General features: G+C 38.9%; 1 protein-coding gene across 6 annotated transcripts in view; it reads right to left on the bottom strand.

The window, feature by feature from the left end:
- LOC139750214 (adenylate cyclase type 1-like) overlaps positions 1 to 27574 on the bottom strand; it is an 836862-nt gene that overhangs the window by 166689 nt on the left and 642599 nt on the right. For all 6 annotated transcript variants that reach the window (XM_071664687.1, XM_071664693.1, XM_071664690.1 and 3 more), the window contains 3 exons: positions 17202 to 17321; positions 9061 to 9207; positions 8611 to 8830 (listed from right to left, as the gene is read on the bottom strand). In XM_071664687.1, the coding sequence (XP_071520788.1) occupies positions 8611 to 8830; positions 9061 to 9207; positions 17202 to 17321 (487 nt within the window). The remainder of the gene's footprint in view (positions 1 to 8610; positions 8831 to 9060; positions 9208 to 17201; positions 17322 to 27574) is intronic.

The raw sequence follows: 27574 nt of genomic DNA, 5'->3' as shown, positions 1-27574 counted from the left end.
GAGGTCAAGAATCCGGGCTGTGGAAATGAGCTATTTGAGAGGAGCATGCAGCAGTACAACTAGACGGAATGAAGACCGAAATGAGGGTGTGTATGAGAAATGTTGTATGGCAGGGAATGCAAAGGGAATGAACTGTAGAGTGGTAGAGTGAGTGAAATGTAATACTTTGAGGTGGTTTGGGCATGTGGAAAGAATGCAAGATTGGGAGTTTACAAGGAGAGTGTATGACAGTACAATTAATGGGGCTGGTCTGAGAGGAGACCACCTGTGACATACGGAAACAGAGTGGAAGAGTACTGGAGGGAAAGAAATGGTTGAAGAATGTGTGGAATAGTGTGTGCAAGGAAGGCATGTAAGGCCAGGACAACTGAAGACTCTTTTGCCGTGGCCATCCCCTTGACGAGATTTCCCACATGGAATAGGTGTCAGAAATATATAGATAGATGAATAGATACAAGTTATCCCTGGGGATAGGGGAGAAAGAAAACTTCCCATGTATTCCCTGTGTGTCATAGAAGGAGACTAAAAGGGGAGAGAGTGGAAGACTGGAAATCCTCCCCTCTCGTTTTTAATTTTCCAAAAGAAGGAACAGAGAAGGGGGATAAGAGAGGATATTCCATCCTCTCAAAGGCTCAATCCTCTGTTCTTAATGCTACTTTGCTAATGCGGGATATGGCAAATAATATGAAAAAAAAAAAGATAGAATATGTGGTGTAAGGAGGACTGATCAAATAAGAAATGATAAAGTAAGAGAGAGAGAGGTCTGGTAGTGAGAGGAGTATGTATGAGAGCTGAGGAGGGTGTGCTGAAATGGTTGAGACACATGGAGAGGATGAGTACGGAAATGATGACTACAGGATATACACATTAAAAGTGGAACATAGAAAAGGTGAAAACCAAAGAGAAGGTGGAAGGATGGAGAGAAAGATGCTTTGAGTGCTCAGGGCCCAAACATGAAGGATGATGTTAAGAGCATAAGGGATTGAGAGAAACTGAGTGACATGGTTTACAGGGAGCAATAAGGGGCTTTGGTGTCAGTGCATGTGGATGTGAGAGAATGAGGCTATCTCTTCTTCTGTTCCTGACACATACTCACTAAAGCCAGAAATGACAAACATGTCTAAATATACGTATATTCCTCTGGTTGGGGAGAAAGAATTTTACCTCCATATTCCTTGCATGTTGTACAAGGCAAATAAGAGGGGTGAGAGTGAGAGGCGAGAAACCCCCTTCCTGTAGTTCAATTTCTAAAAGATGGAACTGAAAGAGCCAAATGAAGAGTGCTCATCCTCTTCAAAGGCTCAGGCTAGCCATGAGGCAGATCATCAGGCTCTGAATGAAACAAAGCTCAAGAGTAAAAGGGGAGAGCAGTTTGGGAATGTCTTGGGATAACATCAGGGGTTGGTATGAGGACAAAAGCTAAGGAAGAGGTAGCACTATTACTGAAGCAGAAATTGTGAGCATGTGTGAAAGACTGTAGAGGTGAACTTCTGACTGTTGTGGGACATAATGAAAGAGATTGGTGATTATTAGTGCTACAGCATCTGACCATAAAAAAAATGAAAGGCAAGTGTTTTGAGAATAACTGAGTGTGTCAGCAGACTTCATGCAGGAGACTGGGTATTAGCGATGGGTGGTTTAAAAGTGAAAGTAAGTAATGTGACAGTTCAGGGTGTAATTGGTGGTCATGGAATATTCACTAAGGTGAAAAGAAATGGTGAACAGCTTGTGGAGTTGTGCTAAAAAATGGTTAATGGCTTGGAATACATGGTTTAAAAAGTGGGACACACCCAAGTATATGTGAGTGAGATGGAAAGACAATGAGAGGACATTAATGGATTACAATGTAATTCATATATGAGCAAAAGAGACTCTTAGATGCGAATATAACTGGGGCAGCTGGTGGAATTTCTAATCATTACCTGGTGGAGGGAAGAGTGAAGATTTGTAGGTTTTTTCTGGAAAAGAAATATCATGGGTAAGAAGAGAAAAGTTTAACTAAGTGAGCTTTTTAAGAGTTTTACGCGATCAAATACCATGAAAGACTGAGTGTACAATGGTAAAAGGTGAGAGTAAACAAAGCTAAGGGGTGGGTGAAGACAGGTGTATTTGCATGTGCAAGAGAAGTGTGTGCCATGTGGAAGGTGGGCAAGTGAGAAAGGGTTGTGAGAGGTGGGGTCACACAGTAAAACTGCTAGGAAAAGACAAAAATTGTATAGGTGATACAGGAAAGGAGTTCAAATGATTGGGAGACGTACAAGAGAGAGTGGAAGGAGGTCTGGAGAAAGGTGCAGGGGTTGAAAAATAAGACAAATGAGTGTTCAACTGAGCAAGTATAGTAAACTATAGAGAGAATAAGATGTTTTGGAAGGAGGTTAATAGTGTGAAGGAAATTATGATGAGGTGCCTGATGATTGATGGAAGGGATGTTATTTATATTTTTTCACTTTGCTTTGTCGTCTCCCGTGTTAGCGAGGCAGCGCAAGGAAACAGACGAAAGAAATGGCCCAACCCACCCACATACACATGTATATACATACATGTCCACACGCAAATATACATACCTATACATCTCAACGTATACATATATATATACACACACAGACATATACACATATGTACATAATTCATACTGTCTGCCTTCATTCATTCCCATCGCCACCCCGCCACACATGAAATAACAACCCCTCCCCCCAAATGTGTGCGAGGTAGCGCTAGGAAAAGAGAACAAAGGCCCCATTCGTTCACACTCACTCTCTAGCTGTCATGTAATAATGCACCGAAACCACAGCTCCCTTTCCACATCCAGGCCCTACAAAACTTTCTATGGTTTACCCCAGACGCTTCACATGCCCTGGTTGAATCCAGTGACAGCACGTCGACCCCAATATACCACATCGTTCCAATTCACTCTGTTCCTCGCATGCCTTTCACCCTCCTGCATGTTCAGGCCCCGATCGCTCAAAATACTTTTCATTCCATCTTTCCACCTCCAATTTGGTCCCACTTCTCCTAGTTCCCTCCACCTCTGACACATATATCCTCTTTGTCAATCTTTCCTCACTCAATCTCTCCATGTGACCAAACCATTTCAAAACACCCTCTTCTGCTCTCTCAACCACACTCTTTTTATTACCAAATATCTCTTACCCTTTCATTACTTACTCGATCAAACCACCTCACACCACATATTGTCCTCAAACATCTCATTTCCAACACATCCATCCTCCCCCTCACAACTCAATCTATAGCCCACGCCTCGCAACCATATAACATTGTTGGAATCACTGTTCCTTCAAAAATACCCATTTTTGCTTTTCGAGATAATATTCTCGCCTTCAACACATTTTTCAATGCTCCCAGAACTTTCGCCCCCTCCCCCGCCCTGTGACTCACTTCCAATTCCATGGTTCCATTCGCTGCAAATCCACTCCCAGATGTCTAACACACTTCACTTCCTCCAGTTTTTCTCCATTCAAACTTCCCTCCCAATTGACTTGTCCCTCAACCCTACAGTACCTAATAACCTTGCTCTTGTTCACATTTACTCTCAGCTTTCTTCTTTCACAGACTTTACCAAACTCAGTCATCAGCTTCTGCAGTTTCTCACCCGAATCAACCACCAGCGCTGTATCATCAACAAACAACAACTGACTCACTTCCCAAGCTCTTTCATCCACAACAGACTGCATACTTGGCCCTCTCTCCAAAACTCTTGCATTCACCTCCCTAACAACCCCATCCATAAACAAATCAAACAACTATGGAGACATCACACACCCCTGCCGCAAACTGACATTCACTGAGAACCAATCACTTTTCTCTGTTCCCACTCACACAAATGCCTTACATCTTTAATAAAAACTTTTCACTGCTTCTAACAACTTGCCTCCCACACCATATATTCTTAATACCTTCCACAGAGCATCTCTATCAACTTTATCATATGCCTTTTCCAGATCCATAAATGCTACATACAAATCCATTTGCTTTTCTAAGTAATTCTCACATACATTTTTCAAAGCAAACACCTGATCCACACATCCTTTACCACTTCTGAAACCACACTGATCTTCCCCAATCTGATGCTCTGTAGATGCCTTCACCCTCTCAATCAATACCCTCTGTAATTTGAGCACTCACCTTTATCCCCTTTGCCTTTGTACAATGGCACTATGCATGCATTTTGCCAATCCTCAGGCACCTCACCATGAGTCATACATAAATTAAATATCCTTACCAACCAGTCAACAACACGTGTTAGTCACCCTCTTTTCTAATAAATTCCACTGCAATACCATCCAAACCCGCTGCCTTGCCAGCTTTCATCTTTCGCAACCCTCTCACTTCACAAACCACCTCATCCAAAGCACCCTATATCTGCCACTCTATCATCTAACACATTCAACAAACCTTCAATATACTCACTCCATCTCCTTCTCACATCACCACTACTTATCACTTCCCCATTAGCCTCTTTGTCGATGCTCCCATTTGCTCTCTTGTCTTACGCACTTTATTTACCTCCATCCAAAACATCTTTTTGTTCTCCCTAAAATTTAATGATACTCTCTCACCTCAACTCTCATTTGCCCTCTTTTTCACCTCTTGCACCTTTCTCTTGTCCTCCTACCTCTTTCTTTTATAAATCTCCCAGTCATTTGCACTATTTCCCTGCAAAACTCATCCAAAAGCCTCTCTCTTCTCTTTCACTAATAATCTTACTTCTTCATCCCACCACTCACTACCCTTTCTAATCTGCCCACCTCCCATGCTTCTCATGCCACAAGCATCTTTTGCGCAAGCCGTCACTGCTTCCCTAAATACATCCCATTCTTCCCCCACTCTCCTTATGCTCTTTGCTCTCACCTTTTTCCATTCTGCACTCAGTCTCTCCTGGTACTTTCTCACACAAGTCTCCTTCCCAAGCTCACTTACTTTCACCACTCTCTTCACCCCAACATTCTCTCTTCTGAAAACCTCTTCTTCTGAAAACCTCTTCTTCTGAAAACCCCTAGAAATCTTCACCTTCGCCTCCACAAGATAATGATCAGACATCCCTCCAGTTGCACCTCTCAGCACATTAACATCCAAAAGTCTCTCTTTCACGCACCTATCAATTAACACTTAATCCAATAATGCTCTCTGGTCATCTCTCCTACTTACATACATATACTTATTTATATCTCTCTTTTTAAACCAGGTATTCCCAATCACCAGTCCTTTTTCAGCACACAAATCTACAAGCTCTTCACCATTACCATTTACAACACTGAACACCCCATGTACACCAATTATTCCCTCAACTGCCACATTACTCATCTTTGCATTCAAATCAGCCATCACTATAACCTGGTTTCGTGCATCAAAACTACTAACACACTCACTCAGCCGCTCCCAAAACACTTGCCTCTCATGATCTTTCTTCTCATGCCCAGGTGCATATGCACCAATAATCACCTATCTCTCTCTCCATCTACTTTCAGTTTTACCCATATCGATCTAGAATTTACTTTCTCACACTTATCACATACTCCCACGTCTCCTGTTTCAGGAGTAATGCTACTCCTTCCCTTGCTCTTGTCCTCTCACCAACCCCTGACTTTACTCACAAAACATTCCTAAAACACTTTTCCCCTTTACCCTTGAGCTTCGTTTCTCTTAAAGCCAAAACATCCAGGTTCCTTTCCTCAAACATAATACCTATCTCTCCTTTTTTCTCATCAGGGTCAATGTGTAAGACAATAATGTATGGAAGACAGTGAATGTGTTAAAACTGAAATGTGTAAGGACAATATATCATATGAGGGGGTGGGGTTGGGGGTAATCAATTTAGAAAAAGTAGGGTATAAGAATGGTGTGGAAATAAGACAAGTATGGTAGAGAAAGTTGAAAGGGGGTGTGCTAAAATGGTGTGGACATTTGCAGAGAATGAGTAAGGAAAATCTGACAGAGAATATATCAGAAATAAAAGGCACATAGAGAAGCAGGAAACCAAACTGGAGATGAGAGGATGGTCTTGAGTGCTCAAAACCTGAACACTCCATAGGGCGAATGGGATGGAAGGGATAGAAGGAACTGGAATGATGTGGTTTACAGAGGGTGGTGACATGCACTCAATGAACTAAACCAGGGCACGTAAAGCAGCCAGAGAAAACCACAAAATGGCAAGTGGGATTTAGTAGATATGAGGCTGTGAGATCAGTGTATTACACATGACAGATAAAGAATAGATGTGAGCAAATAAGACCCTTTCTTTGTCTGTTCCTGGTGCTACCTCACTCATGCAGGAAATGGTGAACTAGTGCAAAAAAAAAAAAAAAAGAAAATTTCAATGAAATCAAGCAGAATAATCCAGACATACAAAATAATCTTGGTCTCTCTGGCTTTGGCAGGAACATGATGCACCAAGATTTGTAACGTTAAAGGTAAAAAAAAAAATTAAACTATTAATATTCAAAAGCATTACATGAATCCTGACATGAGACCCAAATCTCATGTAATCCCCTACCCTGAAAACATTAAGCAACCATAATTATATTACAAGGCCATGCTGCACTCCCACATTCATTTCAAATCTTTAATTCATAACTGTCATTTACTTTAATAGGGGCATTAATTCCATTAAAAAGTTCATAAAAGAGTTCACTGGTCTTTCAAGAACATCATATTCTCTGAAATCCCAAAAATGCTTTGCCATTACCTTTATTGGATGTCTTGTTTAAATCTATTCTCTGTATTTTCAAAAATTTCCTCACCTTATATCTAATTGAAATATCAAGGCTATACACCCTCTTCCCTTTTTCTTCCCTTCTAAGGAAGTTTAACAATCCTTTAAACATGATAACAATTCTACCATATACCCAGAAATGATAAGGTAAGAGAGGGGTGTAACAGAAAGGAGTATGATAAAGCTGAAGAGGTTGTGCTGAAACAGTCTGGACATATGAAGATGACAAGTGAGGAAAGGATGGCTACATGGTAAACAAGTCAGATATGGAGGGAACAAGGAAAAAGGGTAAGTCAAAGAAGAGTTGAGAGGATAGAAAGATGCTGTGAAGGTGTGCAAGAAATAGAGTGAGTTGGAGTGATGTGTTACACAAAGGATGTTGTGCTGTCAATGGGCTGAACCAGGGTACAAGAAGTGGTTGGGAAGACCACAAAAAGGTCTGTGAAGCACAGTTGTGGATAGAGGGCTCTGGTTTTGGTGAATTATGTGTGACAGCTAGAAAGAGGATGGAAGCAAATGAGGCCACTCCATCTGTTCCTTGCTAATACAGGAGATGGTGAACATATATGAAAAAACTTGCCAAATACGCAAATATAATTAATTTCTCTGAAAGTTTTGCTATTCTTTTCACTATGCTTTAATAAAACTTATCAACCACTAGTTTCATTCAGTCAACAGGCACAATAACCGCTAGTTTCATTCGGTCACCAGGCACATTACCAGTTTTCTATGATGACAATAATTTCCAAATCCAACCACTAGTTTCATTTGGTCATCAGGCACATTACCAGTTTTCTATTATGACATAATACTTTCCAAATCCAATTAACAGTACAATCACTCCTTGTTGTACATAACACTTGACAAAGCTTAAATCATACAGTTCATTCTTTGTAAATAGTCCTGTGGTGAGCACTATGCGCCAGCTTTTGGCAACATAGTAGGAGCATCAGATAGAATAGGTACATACATTTAGGCAGGAGCATTAGGTAGAAGTAGTGGGTAGGAATATAGGCAGGGACATTACTTAGAAGTAGTCAGTATGAACCTTCGGTAGGAGCCTCTACAAAGTGCACTTGAGTTGCCCTGTGTCAGTGGCCTGTTGAGGGTGAGGCACTAAAAGCTAAGAAGCAGCACTGGAATTCACTAGTTATGGACACTCCACTGACATAGTGATTCCCTTGAGGGAATTATAAGTCAGGAACAATCATCAGAGATATAGATAGATAGATAGAAATATAGTAGCCTTGCCTCCATTCTTCACAATCTAACAAACTACACCTACATCCAGTACATGCATACAACTGTTTACAATGTGAACTGTAAGCAAGTCATGACAAAGTGGGGCATATTGATCCAGAGATATCCAAAGAGTACGTGTTGTCGTTTATGATGGTTTTGAGAGCACGGAAAAGAGGAACTAGAATTTAACAAATCTGGAACACTAACAAATGGAAATTGAGTGTGATGAAGTAATCATTAAATACTCATTAGCTAGGCAAGCAATGGATTTTCTGGTTCAAATTGATGTCTGGGATGAATTGGTAGTTTGCAGTTTCACTTTGAAAACCAGGCTCAGGAAGAAAGCATGTAAATAATAAATTATGACAATTCTAAACTGACTAACCTACTTACACTATTACATGAATGTTTCTGAGCACTGAAAACTTACTATTTTCTTACTAAGAAAACATAATGTTCGCGAGATAACTGTTAATCATATGCTAATAAAAATAAAAGTTGTACGTATAATCCTAAGTTTCCTCACCTCATGTGGCTCATAGTTTATTCACCCCATCATTCTTTTCTACTTGAAATGAAGGCACAGTAAATCATGTGAAATAATTCAAAACAATACACGTAAAGCTGTCTCAACTCACCTACTCTTAGTGTAAAATTGTTGTAAGAGTTTTCATTAATGTTTGCAAGCTTCTCTCTAAATGCAAACACAAGTTCAGTAAGCACTGACATGTAGTGACTAGCAGATTCTTCCTTGTTATCTAATATCCTCATATCTGGCATGAGTCCAACTGCTGCCATAAAAGTTGATCCAACAGTTTTAATCTTATCCACAGCTTTAAATCGATCATCATCCAGCAGCTACAAAAGAGTTCAGTAATGTACATCCAAAAGTCTGTATTACTATTTGTTACTTATCATCTAATATATATATATATATATATATATATATATATATATATATATATATATATATATATATATATATATATATATATATGCATAAATATGTATAAGACATTCATTCTAAACAAAATAGCATCCAGTAAAGACATTTATCAAAACAAGTTTAGCTGCATCAAAACACTTACCTCATCAAAATCAGCAATAATTTCATTAAGGAGTCTCAAACATTCAGTGCCTTGGTTATTGACAGCCAACTCCATGTAAAATTCATGAAAATTAGGTATGGAGGCAAAAACTACACCCACACGACTATAACTCTGGTGGTACAGATCCTGAAATGTGGATGGTTAAAATAACATCAAGCTGCATAAAAAACTGTTACATAAATGCACACTCATATTCAGTTCTTGACTGATGTGGGAAAATGAAAGTAGGCTGCAAGAGGCGGATAACCATTGATCCCTATGCACCTGGCCATGAGAGGGATAAGAAAAAAAATGTTTTGAGAGCAGCAAAGTGATGATGTTTGCAGTTTTGATACCAATGATACTACAAATTGGGTGTTAGTGATGGGTGATCTAGATGAGAGAGTGAGTAACGTGGCAAGTAAGGGTGTGACTGGGGGACATGGAGTATTCAGTAAAGTTAACAGGAATGGTGAACAGTTTGTGGAGATGTGTGCTGGAAAAGGACTGGCGATTGGGAATACCTGGTTTAAAATGAGGGACATGCATAATATAGGAGAGTGGGTAGAAAAGATGATCAAAGGGCATTACTGGATTACATACTAATTGATGGGCATGTAAAAGAGAGACTCTTGGATGTGAATGTTTTGAGAGAGGCAGCTGGGGGATGTCTGACCATTACCTGAAAGAGGTAAGAGTGAAGATTTGAAGAAGTTTTTGGAAAAAGGAAACAATATGAGTGAGATGAGGATGGAGAAAGTAAGTGAGCTTAAAATAAACTTGTGAGAAATACTAGGAGAGATTCGCTGTAGAATGGCAAAAGGTAAGAAGCAAAGGGAGTGGGTGAAGAATGGGAGATATCTAGAAAAGTAGTGCTTTCATGTGCATCAGAAGTGTGTGGCATGCAGAGGGTGGGAGGTGGGCAGGTGAGAAAGGGTAGAGAGCAGAAGGATGTCGAAGTATGGTATGGGCAGTACCTGCAGGGAAGGAAAGCAAATGATGGGAAAATGTACTAGAGAAAGAGACACGAAGTCAAGAGAAAGGTGAAAGGGTTGAAAAACAGGGCGAATGAGAGATGGAGTAAGCAACTATCAGTAAACTTTAGGAAGATGTTATGGAAGGAGGTTGTGAGAAAAACAAGAAAACAAACTGGAACATCAGTGAAAGGGGTATACGAGAATTGGTAACAGGTACAAATGAGGTGAGGAGAGTTTGAATGAGTATTTTGAAGGACTACTGAATATGTCTGATGATAGGGTGATGGATGTAGCATGTTTGGATCAGGGAGGTAAGCCATGTAAGAGGGTCATGGAAAATAATTTGGTGAAGAAAGAATAGGTGGCGAAAGCCATGCATAAGATAACATGTGGCAACGTAGCTGGAGTGGATGGTATTGCAGTTGAATTTGTAAGGTAGGGGTTGAGTGTATTCTTGATTGGTTAGGATTTTCATGTATAAATGGATCATGGTAAGGTGACAGAGAATTGGTGCAATAAATATATAGCACCATTGTATAAAGGCAAGGGGTACAAAGATGAGTGTATGAACTACAGTTTGTTGAGGGTACTTGGTAAGTTGTATAGGAGAATGTGATAAAGTGGGTGAAAGCATATAGAGAGCATCTGATTGGGGAAGAACAATGTTATTTCAGGAACGGTTGAGGATGTGTGGATCAGGTGTTTGCATTAAAGAATGTGTGTGAGAAATATACGACCATTCTCTCCTTTTTTCTCATCTTGGTTACATCCACACACATTTAGACACCCCAATCTGAGCCTTCAAGGAGGATGAGCACTCCCAGCATGACTCATTCTTCTGTTTCCCCATTTAGAAATTTAAAATACAAGGAGGGGAGGGTTTCTAGCCCCCTGCTCCTGTCCCCTTTAGTCGCCTTCTACGACACGTAAGGAATGCGTGGGAAGTATTCTTTCTCCCCGACTACAGAAGCGAACAGAAACTCAATGCAGACCCCAAGAAGATATGCATGGTCTTTAATGATCAGTATAAGTATGCTTTCAGAACAAAAAACAAAGGAGAAGGTGGATGATACATTTCATTAACATGATAAGACTTCCATCAGAAGGAATACAAAGGGAATTGACAAGGGAATTCAAAATGCAACAGACCACAGATCCTAATGAGGATGTTTCTAATACTTGAAGAGATCAAAAACTCAGATTCTAGTGTGGTTAGAGAAGAAAAACATACACATGTTTCAAGAAAAAATACTGTAAACTTTTGATGCAAGTACAGAGGTGCAAATACTACCAGTCACACATTTGAAAGAAAAGACTTAAGTCGAAAAAACTGTAAACCTTTGATATAAGTACAGAGGTGCAAATAATGGCAGTTATAGATTTGATACAAAATACTTTTCAAGTGTATTCTTAAATGTATCTTTTGTACTGCTTTCAACCAATCTCATTGGAAAGTACTTTGCCATATCAAGATGAAGTATTAGCCCGTAAGTTTGTATTCTTTAGCAAGAGTAAAATCTGATAAAATTATCCTCAACCCCTTAATGCTTCCAATCACATATTCATGCATGTTGAGCAAAGTATCTTGTTGGATATTTATGTAGTGAGTTTCAAGCCTCAATTTCAAGGCTCTTGACGAGAACGGGTGGTGGCTGAAGTGGCAATACATGATAATTTCTCCCCACCTAAGCCATCCTCCAACTATGCTAGGGTTTCCTATGATGAAAATAAGAATCTTTTAGCTAGATGCACAGGAACAAGATGAAGATGATCCTGAATCATATGACAAAGATAATTTGTCTTCGGATCATATAGAGTGATTTAATGAATAGTGACTTTTCCAGCACTGAATGCAGAGCAAGATGAGGCAGAAAAGGGTTTCCCAGCAAAAGTGGAAACACTGCTGTCAGAATCAATGTGTTCTTGACAAGGAGGGGTAACAGAGAAACTCTGAAAAGAATATAGTACACAAGGAAGAAGAAAATCCAAAAGTCTTCTATATATTCATCAGGAGTCAGTTGTTAATTAAGGAGCCTTTTATCATGCCAAGGAATTCAGAAGGAAAAATTGTAAAGGATGATGTTAGAATGAGAAGAACTGAGTATGAATAATAAGTTCAAAAATGTTTTCATAATGGAAGACACTTTAGCCCCAACACCAGTGAGATGGAATGGGGAGGAGGTTTTGGAAATCCCTCAAACATTTATAAAAGATAACAGAATACTTAAAGGACTTGCCCCATACAATGTTCATTAGGGTGGAACATTTTCACTCGTTTTTTGATATTCATATTGGGGTGCAGAAAATTTGTGGATCCATGAGAGAAAATTCTGCAAAAACATGGGTTCTCTGTGCCAACATGTTCAGCACCCCACAGGGCTCAAAAATTGAAAAATAAGTCATTAAAAACAATGCATTCTAGAAAAAAAATCCAAAGCTGAAAATATGTTTATTTTCAAGTATGATAAATTTTATATAAATACATGTATATGATACATTTAAATCTGAAAGTAATTGAACAACTCCTTCAGCCCCCAAAGAAAATTGAAAGTTTTGCATTTTTACTAAAAATACCACCTATTTCAAAAAAATTGCTAAAAATCTAATTTCAATATTTTTCAGCTATAAGTGCTATAATAATGATGCCTTGAATGTATAAGAATAGCATTAGGTAAAAATGGCAACTTATTCTTCATTACAGAAATTTGATTAGTAAATAAATACCATTTTATTTTATGTCATTTCATTATCAATATCAAATGAAATATGAAGCTTACTGTGTGGTTTTCCTATAACATATAACAAACAGTCTATTGTATGCAGCTCTTCGCTTATTTTTGAAGTATTGCACTTCAGAAATAAGAAGTACAATATTTCAGAAATAACCCAGAACTCACGGCGTGGACGTGGCTGCATTGCGAGTTCCACCTTTCTACTTTGAAGGGTTGTTCTTATGTACCCATCCTTACTTTTTTGGCCACATGCTTTAGCTGATGCTTCTTTAAGTAATTCTCTATGGCATTCTACAGCCTGTGGCATGTTGAAATAATAATTTTCAATGGGAATGCCACACTTGATGATGTTCGAGATTGTTTCATCTTTGTTGTCCATTGTTAAAGCATGCTCTATGACACTTATATTGTGCCAGTCAATCATAATACTCCTTTTCACTGAAATCAATAACAGGAGCTTTAAAAGGTCTAACACGGCTTCTCTTTTCTTTCCTTGCCTGCAATACTCTTCTCCATCTCTGCTCATGAAAAAAGTTTCTCTCATCATGAATCATACTAATGAGAATGTTCTCAGGGTGCCTGAAGAATGCATTTTTTTTGAATAACAGGGTTCACAATTTTTATCCTGGCTCTTGTAGAAGACAAATATGCTCTCCATTTACAACATTTTTTGAAAATTTGCTGCCTATTTGTTCTCAGATAATAGTTTTATCCTTGTGCCAGAAAAGTAAATGGAAAAAGGATTAATTGTGTCCATCTCATTGCACTGTTGACTTTCACTGCATGCATTTTTGCCTTTCACCACGAACTCTGTTTCTGTCAATAACTAGATTGGCATTGCTTCCATAAATTTCACCTATATCCTGATGTAATGAACTGGAAATAGTTGCAGTTGTCCTGTCTGATATGCCTGTTCTGTCACAAGTGCATGCTACAGCCGAGAGATTAGTTCAGTTTCTTTTTATAGAAATCTCTCTTGGCACTAGGAGGTAACTCTGTTTCATAATCTGGTGGTTCATATGAATTTGTCCGATTCTGAAGATGAAGGAAGAACTACAAGAGATGAAAATGAATTACCGAATTCAATATCCTGTTTATGTTTATCCTTATTTTTGCATTCAGACCTTTTCTAATCCACAAGCTTTCTTGACAGTCTACACCTCCGATTATCATCTTTCTCTCTGACCTTTGATCAATCAAAAATTCATGTTCATTCCTAGGAATGTTCTTTATAGCTGGGCAATTACAAGAATTCAAATTTGGACATTTACAGGCAGCAATATCAAAGAACACTTTTGCATGGTTCTGAAATCCATTGAGCTTCACTTGATACGAGGAAGCATCTTTTCTATCTCGACAGTGATATAACAGTCTCTTATATTTTGTGATAATTATTGATCATATCTTTAATACGGCCTTTTGATACAATAGGAATTGATTCTGAGAGCCAGATTTCCATAATAAAGTGAGTAACTACATCATCAATACCTGAAAATGCTGGTTCCTTTGAAGTAGAGAACATTAACTTATTTTGCTCCACCTAACATGCTTTCATCAAATTTTCATATGTTGATAAAATAGTTTGTTTCAGTTGTTCTGGTTGACCAAATATAGGGCACTTACTTGTTTGCCTAGTATTGCAGCTTGCCCTTTTACTGATGAAAATAAACATATGACACCATTCCTCTAGGAGCACTCAAATGCAACTGAGAGATGAGCTGTCCTTTTGCTGGTTGAGCCAATGAAATCCTAGCTATCATGCACTTATCATGAGACTGATATGATGCATGCAGATAAAAAGCACATAATTGGCTAGTCTCTATGAGGAAATAACATTCTGTGCTTGAAAAACGTTTACAATAACCATATAACAGGAAACTAATTCAACTGGGATAAATAGTAGATTTTGTGCCTATGGGTGAAATACTCTATAAATTTCATCCTTCATGGATCAGGTAAGTTATCAAAATATTTGTCTTAAACTTTTCACACTATCTAAATGTATCTAAAATATCATTATCATGGGACCTATGGCAGAAAAACATTGCAATTAGATTTTTAGCAATTTTTAAAAATAGGTGGCATTTGTAGTAAAAATGCTATACCTTCAATTTCCTTGGAATGGCTGAAGGAGTTGTTCACTTAACGTCCAGATTTCAGATAGACTTTATCAAAGTGTATGTCTATAAAATCAACCCTAACTCACTTAAAAAGAAACATTTTCAGCTTCAGATTTTTTCTATAACTGCACAGAGAAACCATATTCTTTGCAGACTTCTTTCTCAGGGATCCACAACTTTTCCGCACTACCCCCATATGAATATCAAAAAAAGTAAAAACAATCCACCCTAATATTCATGGTCCAGACAAAATTTCATCAAATGTGTTATAGGTGTGTGTGTAGATATGTTATTTATCGATAGAGAAAGACAAAGTGCCAAGGGAATGGAAGTGGGCAAATATCATAGGTATACAGATCTGGGGAGCATTAAGAGAATTAAGTTTTTTGTTGACTGGCTATAAGTCTTTCCGTATTCTATAAAAAAGAATTGTTTTACATGCTCATTTGAACACAAATTACACAATTTTGATGGCATCCATCATGATACTCCAGTACATTTTGACAATTTTGGGGGTTTCGTTGAAATGAAAGTATGAAATCTTTAACTAGCTTCCATCCTACCTTTGCTTCAGGCATAAAATCTACAAATCTAATGTGTAAATTCTACCTCTTATGAATTCTTTCTCCACCATTCACTTCAATAGGTTCATACCAAAGGCATGAATTAGTAATCATCTACATATTCAAAAAGATGTAGGTAGTAATAGATGAAACAAATAGAAGTCTGGTTAAAACATACAATACATAATAAATAAAATATGGTAAACTGTACTTTCATACATTTTCTGTACACATTTCTCTTCAATGGGTTCTTATCTAATGCAAACTTAACAGTAGGTTTTTACCTAATGCATGAATTAATAATCATTTACATACTCAGAAAAGTATAGATGAAAATTGGTGAAATAGATGAAAGACTTACCTGCCATTAGCAATCATCTAGTGTACCTACCAAACAGGCCCTGTGAATCTGAGTTTTGCAAAAATTCTTAAAACAGAAAAATCAAACTAGAAATGTGTGAAATGCTGCTATGCCAGTGTATATACAAACACATATAATTACATACTTCCTACTTAAGGAATCCCTTATACCTACTTCAAGCTCCCCCAGCACCAAGGAAACCAGCCACATCCATCGGACAGGACCAAAGGTCATTAAGTGTGGTGATGTTTTGCAGGTGTTTAGGTAGGGAGAGTGTAGGGCAACTAAGCAGTAAATGTTTGGTGTTTTTATTGCAATACCTACATCACGACTGTGAAGGGTCTTCAAGATATGCTGATTTGATGTTTGTTGTGTTGTAAGGAAGGATGACATTCACAGCACATGTGGGAAAGTGTAAAGCATGTATGTCTGGGGAGTGTTATTTCACATGGATGTACATCTGTTGGGGAAGTGTTTAAAAATGAGTTAGGAAGGCAGTTGTTCACAGCTTACCATGTGATTTTGATATGTCTAGTGTTTTGTTGGTATTATGTTTGTTAAGGATGGAGGACTCAGTGAACATAGGTTTACTTCATATCTATTTATATTTCCCTTTCATTCATCTGTATTTTCTCAGAGCTTCAGTTCTACAGAACCCTTTTCCTCACCTGCACATTAATAAATCTTCATTTTCCTGTATTCTTTTCTACAGAACCCTTTTCCTCGCCTGCACATTAATAAATCTTCATTTTCCTGTATTCTTTATCTCTTTCCACACCACATCCTTGTAGTACTAGACATCACTGAGGTCCCCTCTACTAATGCTTTCTTACGGTGCTAACACAAACCTTGAATATCATTTTGTACTGTTTAACTACTTTGCTTCTACTTATCCAATTTTTCTTGAGAGCTTAAGTGTATACTTACATTTCTAAGCTTCTTAACTCTTCCTCTTCACAATCTTACTTCTACATCCTTAACAATATAACCACACCTTCAACCTTCTTCAGGCTAATAACCAAATCATTACAATGTATCCATATCTGTTTTTCATGCCTCTTCCTTTATATATTACTATATGCATACATCTTATCCTTGGCACATGACTATTCTTCATCAACATTCCTAATTCCTGTATGTAAATTTCCATATTACGGGATGTCACTGCATCTTTTCATATCCCTTATATTCAATTAATCAATAAAGTACATCTTCCATCACTTTTCTTCTGTTTCTCAACAGTCCTGATATCACTACAAACTATCCCTCATTTCTAATGAAACTATCAGTTTAAATTAACTATCATTGAATACCACAAAGCATGAAAATATATCAGTTTATGAATACATTTGTTATGCAACACAACTCTTTCAGTCTATTCAACTAACCATATTGTTTCTGAACTGATTATCCAGAAAGTGGGTGGCAACATGGGCAGGAAGCAGATTGAACAGGATTCGACGATTACTTTCTTGTAATGCATCCATTTCTTGCTTTTCTTCTGATGCCTGTAAAGAAGTCTGCTTAAATATCCGCGACATGAAATTAATACAAAAGTCACAATAACTACTTCTTAGGTAAGTAAGGGATAATTAGGTTGGATTCAGATATCAAAGTAAAATTGGATAAGATACTAATGAACCAAGGATATAAGGCAAAGTAATGGATAAAATAGGATGATATGGTAAAGTTAAGGAAGTTCAAAACAAAGCACAAGTAATCTTCATTCATCAAACTTCCCTCTGAGGCATGAAAATTAGATCAGGGTAACCTATTTTTGATGGGATGCTGAATTGCTCATAAAATTTGCAGCTGCCTTTGAAGTTAACATGACCATACAAAAAACTGGCTGAGAATTGAACCCAGATGTATAACTTAACCATGGAGTGGCTGTACATATGTATATAGATAGGTCATAAAGGAAGTGGGAGGGAAGGAGGATTGCAGCAATTTTCAAGGGGACCAAGACAGAATAACTTTGGTCTCATACATGGTAGATGGAAGTCAACCCAGGTAAATGTAAAGTAATATGGACTGGGACACAGTGAAAGAAAGCCTCACTATGAATATCATTTAACTTAAATAAGAATAAGGATTCTGTGAGTTAACATCATCCCAGAGTCCCAGATTTGGAAAACAGTAAAGAATAGACTTTTTGCTGGTAAATATCAGAATAGATTTAAGGATATGAATTAGGAAAAGTTTAGCAAGATGTTCATATACTACATAAAGATGAAATGTTTGGTCACTACATATAAAGAAACACAAAGAGCTAATGGAGTATGTCCAGAAGAAGTGAGTTAAAAATAAGGGCCAGAGGCCTTAAATTTGTCCAGCATGGAAGAGAGAAGAGCAAAGGGGTAACGAGATCACAACTTTTAAATTTCTTAAACCAGAATGATAATGTAGACAACAAACAATTCTTTGAAAGATGTAGGGATAGATCAAACAAAGGGTATGACATAAAATCAAGGAGAAACTTTTTAAAAAATGTAAAGAAGTACTTTCATAGTATAAGATTAGAAGATAAATAGAATAAACTGAATGAGGATGTGGAAAATATGGACAGCATACAGAAGTTATACGATAGAAGAGAATGCTCAAGGGATGGGGTTCCATAAGTGTTAAGCTCCCTCCCCATATAGTACAAACACGTAATTATAAATATATTATTATATTATTATACTTTGTCGCTGTCTCCCGCGTTTGCGAGGTAGCGCAAGGAAACAGACGAAAGAAATGGCCCAACCCCCCCCCATACACATGTATATACATACGTCCACACACGCAAATATACATACCTACACAGCTTTCCATGGTTTACCCCAGACGCTTCACATGCCTTGCTTCAATCCACTGACAGCACGTCAACCCCGGTATACCACATCGCTCCAATTCACTCTATTCCTTGCCCTCCTTTCACCCTCCTGCATGTTCAGGCCCCGATCACACAAAATCTTTTTCACTCCATCTTTCCACCTCCAATTTGGTCTCCCTCTTCTCCTTGTTCCCTCCACCTCCGACACATATATCCTCTTGGTCAATCTTTCCTCACTCATCCTCTCCATGTGCCCAAACCACTTCAAAACACCCTCTTCTGCTCTCTCAACCACGCTCTTTTTATTTCCACACATCTCTCTTACCCTTACGTTACTCACTCGATCAAACCACCTCACACCACACATTGTCCTCAAACATCTCATTTCCAGCACATCCATCCTCCTGCGCACAACTCTATCCATAGCCCACGCCTCGCAACCATACAACATTGTTGGAACCACTATTCCTTCAAACATACCCATTTTTGCTTTCCGAGATAATGTTCTCGACTTCCACACATTCTTCAAGGCCCCCAGGATTTTCGCCCCCTCCCCCACCCTATGATCCACTTCCGCTTCCATGGTTCCATCCGCTGCCAGATCCACTCCCAGATATCTAAAACACTTCACTTCCTCCAGTTTTTCTCCATTCAAACTCACCTCCCAATTGACTTGACCCTCAACCCTACTGTACCTAATAACCTTGCTCTTATTCACATTTACTCTTAACTTTCTTCTTCCACACACTTTTCCAAACTCAGTCACCAGCTTCTGCAGTTTCTCACATGAATCAGCCACCAGCGCTGTATCATCAGCGAACAACAACTGACTCACTTCCCAAGCTCTCTCATCCCCAACAGACTTCATACTTGCCCCTCTTTCCAAAACTCTTGCATTTACCTCCCTAACAACCCCATCCATAAACAAATTAAACAACCATGGAGACATCACACACCCCTGCCGCAAACCTACATTCACTGAGAACCAATCACTTTCCTCTCTTCCTACATGTACACATGCCTTACATCCTCGATAAAAACTTTTCACTGCTTCTAACAACTTTCCTCCCACACCATATATTCTTAATACCTTCCACAGAGCATCTCTATCAACTCTATCATATGCCTTCTCCAGATCCATAAATGCTACATACAAATCCATTTGCTTTTCTAAGTATTTCTCACATACATTCTTCAAAGCAAACACCTGATCCACACATCCTCTACCACTTCTGAAACCACACTGCTCTTCCCCAATCTGATGCTCTGTACATGCCTTCACCCTCTCAATCAATACCCTCCCATATAATTTACCAGGAATACTCAACAAACTTATACCTCTGTAATTTGAGCACTCACTCTTATCCCCTTTGCCTTTGTACAATGGCACTATGCACGCATTCCGCCAATCCTCAGGCACCTCACCATGAGTCATACATACATTAAATAACCTTACCAACCAGTCAACAATACAGTCACCCCCTTTTTTAATAAATTCCACTGCAATACCATCCAAACCTGCTGCCTTGCCGGCTTTCATCTTCCGCAAAGCTTTCACTACCTCTTCTCTGTTTACCAAATCATTTTCCCTAACCCTCTCACTTTGCACACCACCTCGACCAAAACACCCTGTATCTGCCACTCTATCATCAAACACATTCAACAAACCTTCAAAATACTCACTCCATCTCCTTCTCACATCACCACTACTTGTTATCACCTCCCCATTTGCGCCCTTCACCGAAGTTCCCATTTGCTCCCTTGTCTTACGCACTTTATTTACCTCCTTCCAGAACATCTTTTTATTCTCCCTAAAATTTAATGATACTCTCTCACCCCAACTCTCATTTGCCTTTTTTTTCACCTCTTGCACCTTTCTCTTGACCTCCTGTCTCTTTCTTTTATACATCTCCCACTCAATTGCATTTTTTCCCTGCAAAAATCGTCCAAATGCCTCTCTCTTCTCTTTCACTAATACTCTTACTTCTTCATCCCACCACTCACTACCCTTTCTAATCAACCCACCTCCCACTCTTCTCATGCCACAAGCATCTTTTGCGCAATCCATCACTGATTCCCTAAATACATCCCAGTCCTCCCCCACTCCCCTTACTTCCATTGTTCTCACCTTTTTCCATTCTGTACTCAGTCTCTCCTGGTACTTCCTCAAACAGGTCTCCTTCTCAAGCTCACTTACTCTCACCACCCTCTTCACCCCAACATTCACTCTTCTTTTCTGAAAACCCATACAAATCTTCACCTTAGCCTCCACAAGATAATGATCAGACATCCCTCCAGTTGCACCTCTCAGCACATTAACATCCAAAAGTCTCTCTTTTGCACGCCTGTCAATTAACACGTAATCCAATAACGCTCTCTGGCCATCTCTCCTACTTACATAAGTATACTTATGTATATCTCGCTTTTTAAACCAGGTATTCCCAATCATCAGTCCTTTTTCAGCACATAAATCTACAAGCTCTTCACCATTTCCATTTACAACACTGAACACCCCATGTATACCAATTATTCCCTCAACTGCCACATTACTCACCTTTGCATTCAAATCACCCATCACTATGACCCGGTCTCGTGCATCAAAACCACTAACACACTCATTCAGCTGCTCCCAAAACACTTGCCTCTCTTGATCTTTCTTCTCATGCCCAGGTGCATATGCACCAATAATCACCCACCTCTCTCCATCAACTTTCAGTTTTACCCATATTAATCGAGAATTTACTTTCTTACACTCTATCACATACTCCCACAACTCCTGTTTCAGGAGTATTGCTACTCCTTCCCTTGCTCTTGTCCTCTCACTAACCCCTGACTTTACTCCCCAGACATTCCCAAACCACTCTTCCCCTTTACCCTTGAGCTTCGTTTCACTCAGAGCCAAAACATCCAGGTTCCTTTCCTCAAACATACTACCTATCTCTCCTTTTTTCACATCTTGGTTACATCCACACACATTTAGGCACCCCACTCTGAGCCTTCGAGGAGGATGAGCACTCCCCGCGTGACTCCTTCTTCTGTTTCCCATTTTAGAAAGTTAATACAAGGAGGGGAGGATTTCTGGCCCCCCGCTCCCGTCCCCTCTAGTCGCTTTCTACGACACGCGAGGAATACGTGGGAAGTATTCTTTCACCCCTATCCCCAGGGATAATATACATATATATATACATATACACATACACACACATACACATACACACACATACACATACATACGCACATATACACACACACACACATACATATATATACATATGAGAAATGTAAGAAGCAATTTAGAAAACTGAAACTTCTAGCTTGAAATGAATGAAAAAAAGAATGTCACATAATGGTTCAACCTCTGGCTATGGAAAAAAGGAAATGTATAATTTATTTTCCAATTAATATCCAATATTTCCCTATTTTATAAATTATAAATATATGATTACAAATATGTATGCTGATAGTCGTAGTGTAGTTGTTCCTCTACTCCACAGATATGAACTAAAAATACTTAATACTGGATGACAGTAAAGAAAAAAACTGAACAAATGAAGGAGGATATCAGTGAGTAGAGCTGCAATCAAATGTGCAAAATGAAGAAGTGAGAGGTAAGATCTTTGCCGATATACAGGAAAACAAGTGAAAGAAAGCAATCTGAAGATAAAAATCAGTCAATGGAAGAAATGTATGAAACAATGAACTGGAAAAATAGTTTTGATGATGGTCTCCTCTTTGTAATATGGGAGTGTTTGAGTAGGGAATCTTATCAAAGGGTCCAAGAGAGCTTTATGTAGATATATTGCCAAATGGTGTTTTTGGGTTCCTCTTGCAAATGGTAATATCATGAGAAAGATGCAACCTTAGACACGACTAGGTTGACAAAAATAGAGTACAGGATCATCATGAACCTTCTTACCCTGAAGGAGTATACCTTGTCCAGTTTCTATATGAAGTACAGCCTCAAAGTTGCATGAGCCTTTTAAAAGGGGTTCAGGGAGTGCACAAATAATTAATAACAATAGAAGTATAAAACCTTTTAAAAGAATGTGAAAGATTACCTACAAAACAAGACAATGAATGAAACATATTTAGCACCCCATGTTACAAATGCAAGTCATTCTAATATCATTCCCAATTCATGTCTATTTTTCTTTAATTGAGATGTACATCTTGAGCAATAGTCAGCCTTTTGGAAAACCTATTACTTTACTCCACCTAGAAAACTTGATAACAAGATGGTGAAAGTTAGTCTCTGTTCAAATTAACTATGAGTGCTTTTGCTGGGGACATTAGCTCAATCAATCATCAATCAATGCAAAATACAAAACCTGGTGAAAAAACAACTTTAAAGGAGCACACAAACAGATCAAGGAAAGGTTCTGAAAAATAAAATTCTTACTTACATTCTCACTCCCTTTCTCAACAAACACATGCCTTACTCCCTTGACAAAAACTCCTAACTGCTTCTAAAAGCTTTTCTCCCATACCATATATCATTAACACCTTCCACAAGGAATCTATGTCAATCCTGTCATATGTTGTCTCCACTTACATTTTTTTTTTTTTTTTTTTCCGCTGTCTCCCGCGTTTGCGAGGTAGCGCAAGGAAACAGACGAAAGAAATGGCCCAACCCACCCCCATACACATATATATACATATGTCCACACACGCAAATATACATACCTACACAGCTTTCCATGGTTTACCCCAGACGCTTCACATGCCCTGATTCAATCCACTGACAGCACGTCAACCCCGGTATACCACATCGCTCCAAATCACTCTATTCCTTGCCCTCCTTTCACCCTCCTGCATGTTCAGGCCCCAATCACACAAAATCTTTTTCACTCCATCTTTCCACCTCCAATTTGGTCTCCCTCTTCTCCTTGTTCCCTCCACCTCCGACACATATATCCTCTTGGTCAATCTTTCCTCACTCATTCTCTCCATGTGACCAAACCATTTCAAAACACCCTCTTCTGCTCTCTCAACCACGCTCTTTTTATTTCCACACATCTCTCTTACCCTTACGTTACTTACTCGATCAAACCACCTCACACCACACATTGTCCTCAAACATCTCATTTCCAGCACATCCATCCTCCTGCGCACAACTCTATCCATAGTCCACGCCTCGCAACCATACAACATTGTTGGAACCACTATTCCTTCAAGCATACCCATTTTTGCTTTCCAAGATAATGTTCTCGACTTCCACACATTCTTCAAGGCTCCCAGAATTTTCGCCCCCTCCCCCACCCTATGATCCACTTCCACTTCCATGGTTCCATCCGCTGCCAGATCCACTCCCAGATATCTAAAACACTTCACTTCCTCCAGTTTTTCTCCATTCAAACTCACCTCCCAATTGACTTGACCCTCAACCCTACTGTACCTAATAACCTTGCTCTTATTCACATTTACTCTTAACTTTCTTCTTTCACACACTTTGCCAAACTCAGTCACCAGCTTCTGTAGTTTCTCACATGAATCAGCCACCAGCGCTGTATCATCAGCGAACAACAACTGACTCACTTCCCAAGCTCTCTCATCCCCAACAGACTTCATACTTGCCCCTCTTTCCAAAACTCTTGCATTCACCTCCCTAACAACCCCATCCATAAACAAATTAAACAACCATGGAGACATCACACACCCCTGCCGCAAACCTACATTCACTGGGAACCAATCACTTTCCTCTCTTCCTACACGTACACATGCCTTACATCCTCGATAAAAACTTTTCACTGCTTCTAACAACTTGCCTCCCACACCATATATTCTTAATACCTTCCACAGAGCATCTCTATCAACTCTATCATATGCCTTCTCAAGATCCATAAATGCTACATACAAATCCATTTGCTTTTCTAAGTATTTCTCACATACATTCTTCAAAGCAAACACCTGATCCACACATCCTCTACCACTTCTGAAACCACACTGCTCTTCCCCAATCTGATGCTCTGTACATGCCTTCACCCTCTCAATCAATACCCTCCCATATAATTTGCCAGGAATACTCAACAAACTTATACCTCTGTAATTTGAGCACTCACTCTTATCCCCTTTGCCTTTGTACAATGGCACTATGCATGCATTCTGCCAATCCTCAGGCACCTCATCCACCACTCTTTTACTATGAAAGTGTTTCTTTACAACCTTATTTACAAGTTTCTTATTCAACTTCATATCATGTCCTCTGGTTCCTCTACCCCAACATTGCTCAAAGTAATGTCCAAGGTCCACTTAAATAATATCTTTTAAAAAGTTGAAGGTTCAGATCAAGTCACCCCTCACTCTTCTCTCTTCCAAAGTAGGTAAATATAAAGGCTCCAGCCTTTCCCTGTAGTCTAGCTCTTTTAGTTCTGGTATTGTCTTTGTTACTCTCCTCTGGGCCTTCTCTATGAGTTCTTGTGCTTCTTTATGTTTAGTGACCAAAACTGAGAACCAAATTCTAGTTTTGGCCTTATGTAGGGTATGAATAACTTGCTTCCTTAACTATTCTCCTAATATGGGACTCTGGCAACAAGCAGGGACAATGTATACTCCCAAGAACCTTTTACATCAGAATCTTGAAGCTTACTTCCTGCTTAGTAATAATTATATTGAGGCCATCTTTCACTCTGTCCCATCCTCTTTACTTTACATTTACTAGAGATGAATTCTATCAACCATATTTCAGACCAACTCTGGAGTCTGTTTAGGTCTCCTTGTAAGCTGATGCAATCATCTTTTTTCACTTCCTTCAAGACTTTTGCATCATCCACAAACATATTCAGGTCTATCTATCTTTCTTCAAGACTCTTGCATCATTCACAAACATATTTAGGTCTGTCTATTTATCTACCCACCTATCTATCTATCTATCTATCTATATCTCTGAACTCTGTTCCAACTGGAACTCCCTCAAAGGGGTGGCCAAGGCAACAGTGTCTCCATAACTAAAAACTCCAGTGTCACTTCTCAGCCTTTAGTGCCTCACCCTTAACAAGCCACAGGTGGAGGGCAAGTCTAGCACAGTGTTTGCAGAGACTCCTACCTAATATTCCTAATGACTACTTCTAACTAATGCTCCTATTCATTACTTCTACTTAATGTTACTACCTAATGCTCCTGCCTAAATCTTCCTACCTACTACTATCTACTGCTCCTACTATTCTACTAAAAGGCAGGGCCAGCACATAGTGCTCACCGCAGGAAAATCTAGTTACAAAGAATGAGCTGCATGAGTTAAGTGTTGTCAAGTGTTATGTATCATAAGGAGAAATTGTAAGTTTGCAGACAGAATGCCAGTAGTCCACATGTTAGTGAGGCAGAAAGAAAAGACAGCTATCTAGGTCAGAGGAGTGCAACTTGACAACCACTAAAGTACTGGCTCACTAAATAGATGTCACTAACCCTCATGATACCCAGACAGGCAGTACTGGTAATATACATATTCAGGTATGAATCCATTCCTTGAAGAAAGTCAATAACGTAGATCAAGAAGAACAATGGTCCCATAATGGAACCCTGTAGCACTCTACTCATCACTTCAACCCTTGGAATAAGCTCCTCTGACATGTGTCCTATTGTTTCCTCCCTCCATCACATGAAGGAGTTTCCCCCCTTATTTTTGCATGGTGATTCAGTTTCATAATTAGCCTCTTATGTGGTACTATGTCAGATGTAACCCTGATACTGACAGAGCACCCAGCCTTCCCTTTTGTCCAGGTTTGTTACACATAACCTGTTCCTGAAACCATGATGTCTCTTGCTAAGGAAATTTTCCCTCTGTACATAGTCATCCTCTTAATCTACTTACTTTCTAATAATCTTTTTCTGACCCTTACACACAACACTTGTTAGTGAGACTGGTCTTTATTTCAACGCTTTTTCTTAGTCTCATTTCATGTAAGTATGATGATTGCATTTTCCATTCCCTTAGCAATATGCCAGTGACATCTTGAGCAGTAATTCAAGTGGTCTATCAAGTATATCTGCAAACCTCTTGACACATATGATGAAATTTCATCAGGATTATGAGACTTGTATTGTATAAGTCAAGTCCTATTAATATTCTGTTAATATCTTTTTGAGATATCTTAATTTCCAAAACCTCCTCCCCATGCTATCTCACTGGTGTTGGGACAATAGAGTCTTCCACAGTGAAAACACTTCTAAACTTGCTATTCAGTTCCTGACATATCATTACATATTCCTCTATAATATTTTCCTCTGAATCCTTTATCCTGATAAGATGCTCCTTCACAGAAAATTGACTCCTGATAAATTATGACACACTTTTGGTTTTTTGTGCTCTCCTGTCCACAATATTCTTTTCAAAAAGTTTTTTGTTCCTCTCTTCTTATCCTCCTAAATTTGTTTCCTGCTATCTTATACCTTGCCAGTGCTAGATGGCTAGAGTGCCATCTATATCTTTGCCACTGCATGTCTGGAAGCTCCTTTGCTGTATGCTATCTTACAATAACCATTCCTTCCTCTTTCTTACCATTTCCTCTATATTTGAGGAATGAGGTACTCATGCCTCTGCAGCAATGTAAATTTCAAAGAACCTCTCATAACAATGCCCTTATCCTTGGCTTCTGAATTCTATTCCCTAATCTACATCAACAGAGAAAATATTGAAGTTTGAGTAGTTTTCACATTATTTCTCCTCCTTATTTCCTGTCTCACTTCCACTGTTTATCAATACCTGTTACCAATTCCCCATTTGTTCCCTTCAGTGATGTTCTCATTTACTCTCTTGTGTTTTGCACACTCATAACTTTCTTCCAAAAGACCTTACTTTCCTTGATGTTTACTCATTCACACCAACTATCACTGGCCCTACTGTCAGCCCCAACACCTTTCTCTTGACCTTCTGCCCCTTCCTCACATGCATCTCCTAGTCACTTGTGACCCTTCCTTGTAATTACTGCCTATGCTCCTCTCTTTTCT

Source organism: Panulirus ornatus, chromosome 9 (genome assembly GCF_036320965.1).
Source record: "Panulirus ornatus isolate Po-2019 chromosome 9, ASM3632096v1, whole genome shotgun sequence".
NCBI lineage: Eukaryota > Metazoa > Arthropoda > Malacostraca > Decapoda > Palinuridae > Panulirus > Panulirus ornatus.
This window is presented reverse-complemented; position numbering and strand designations above follow the sequence as displayed.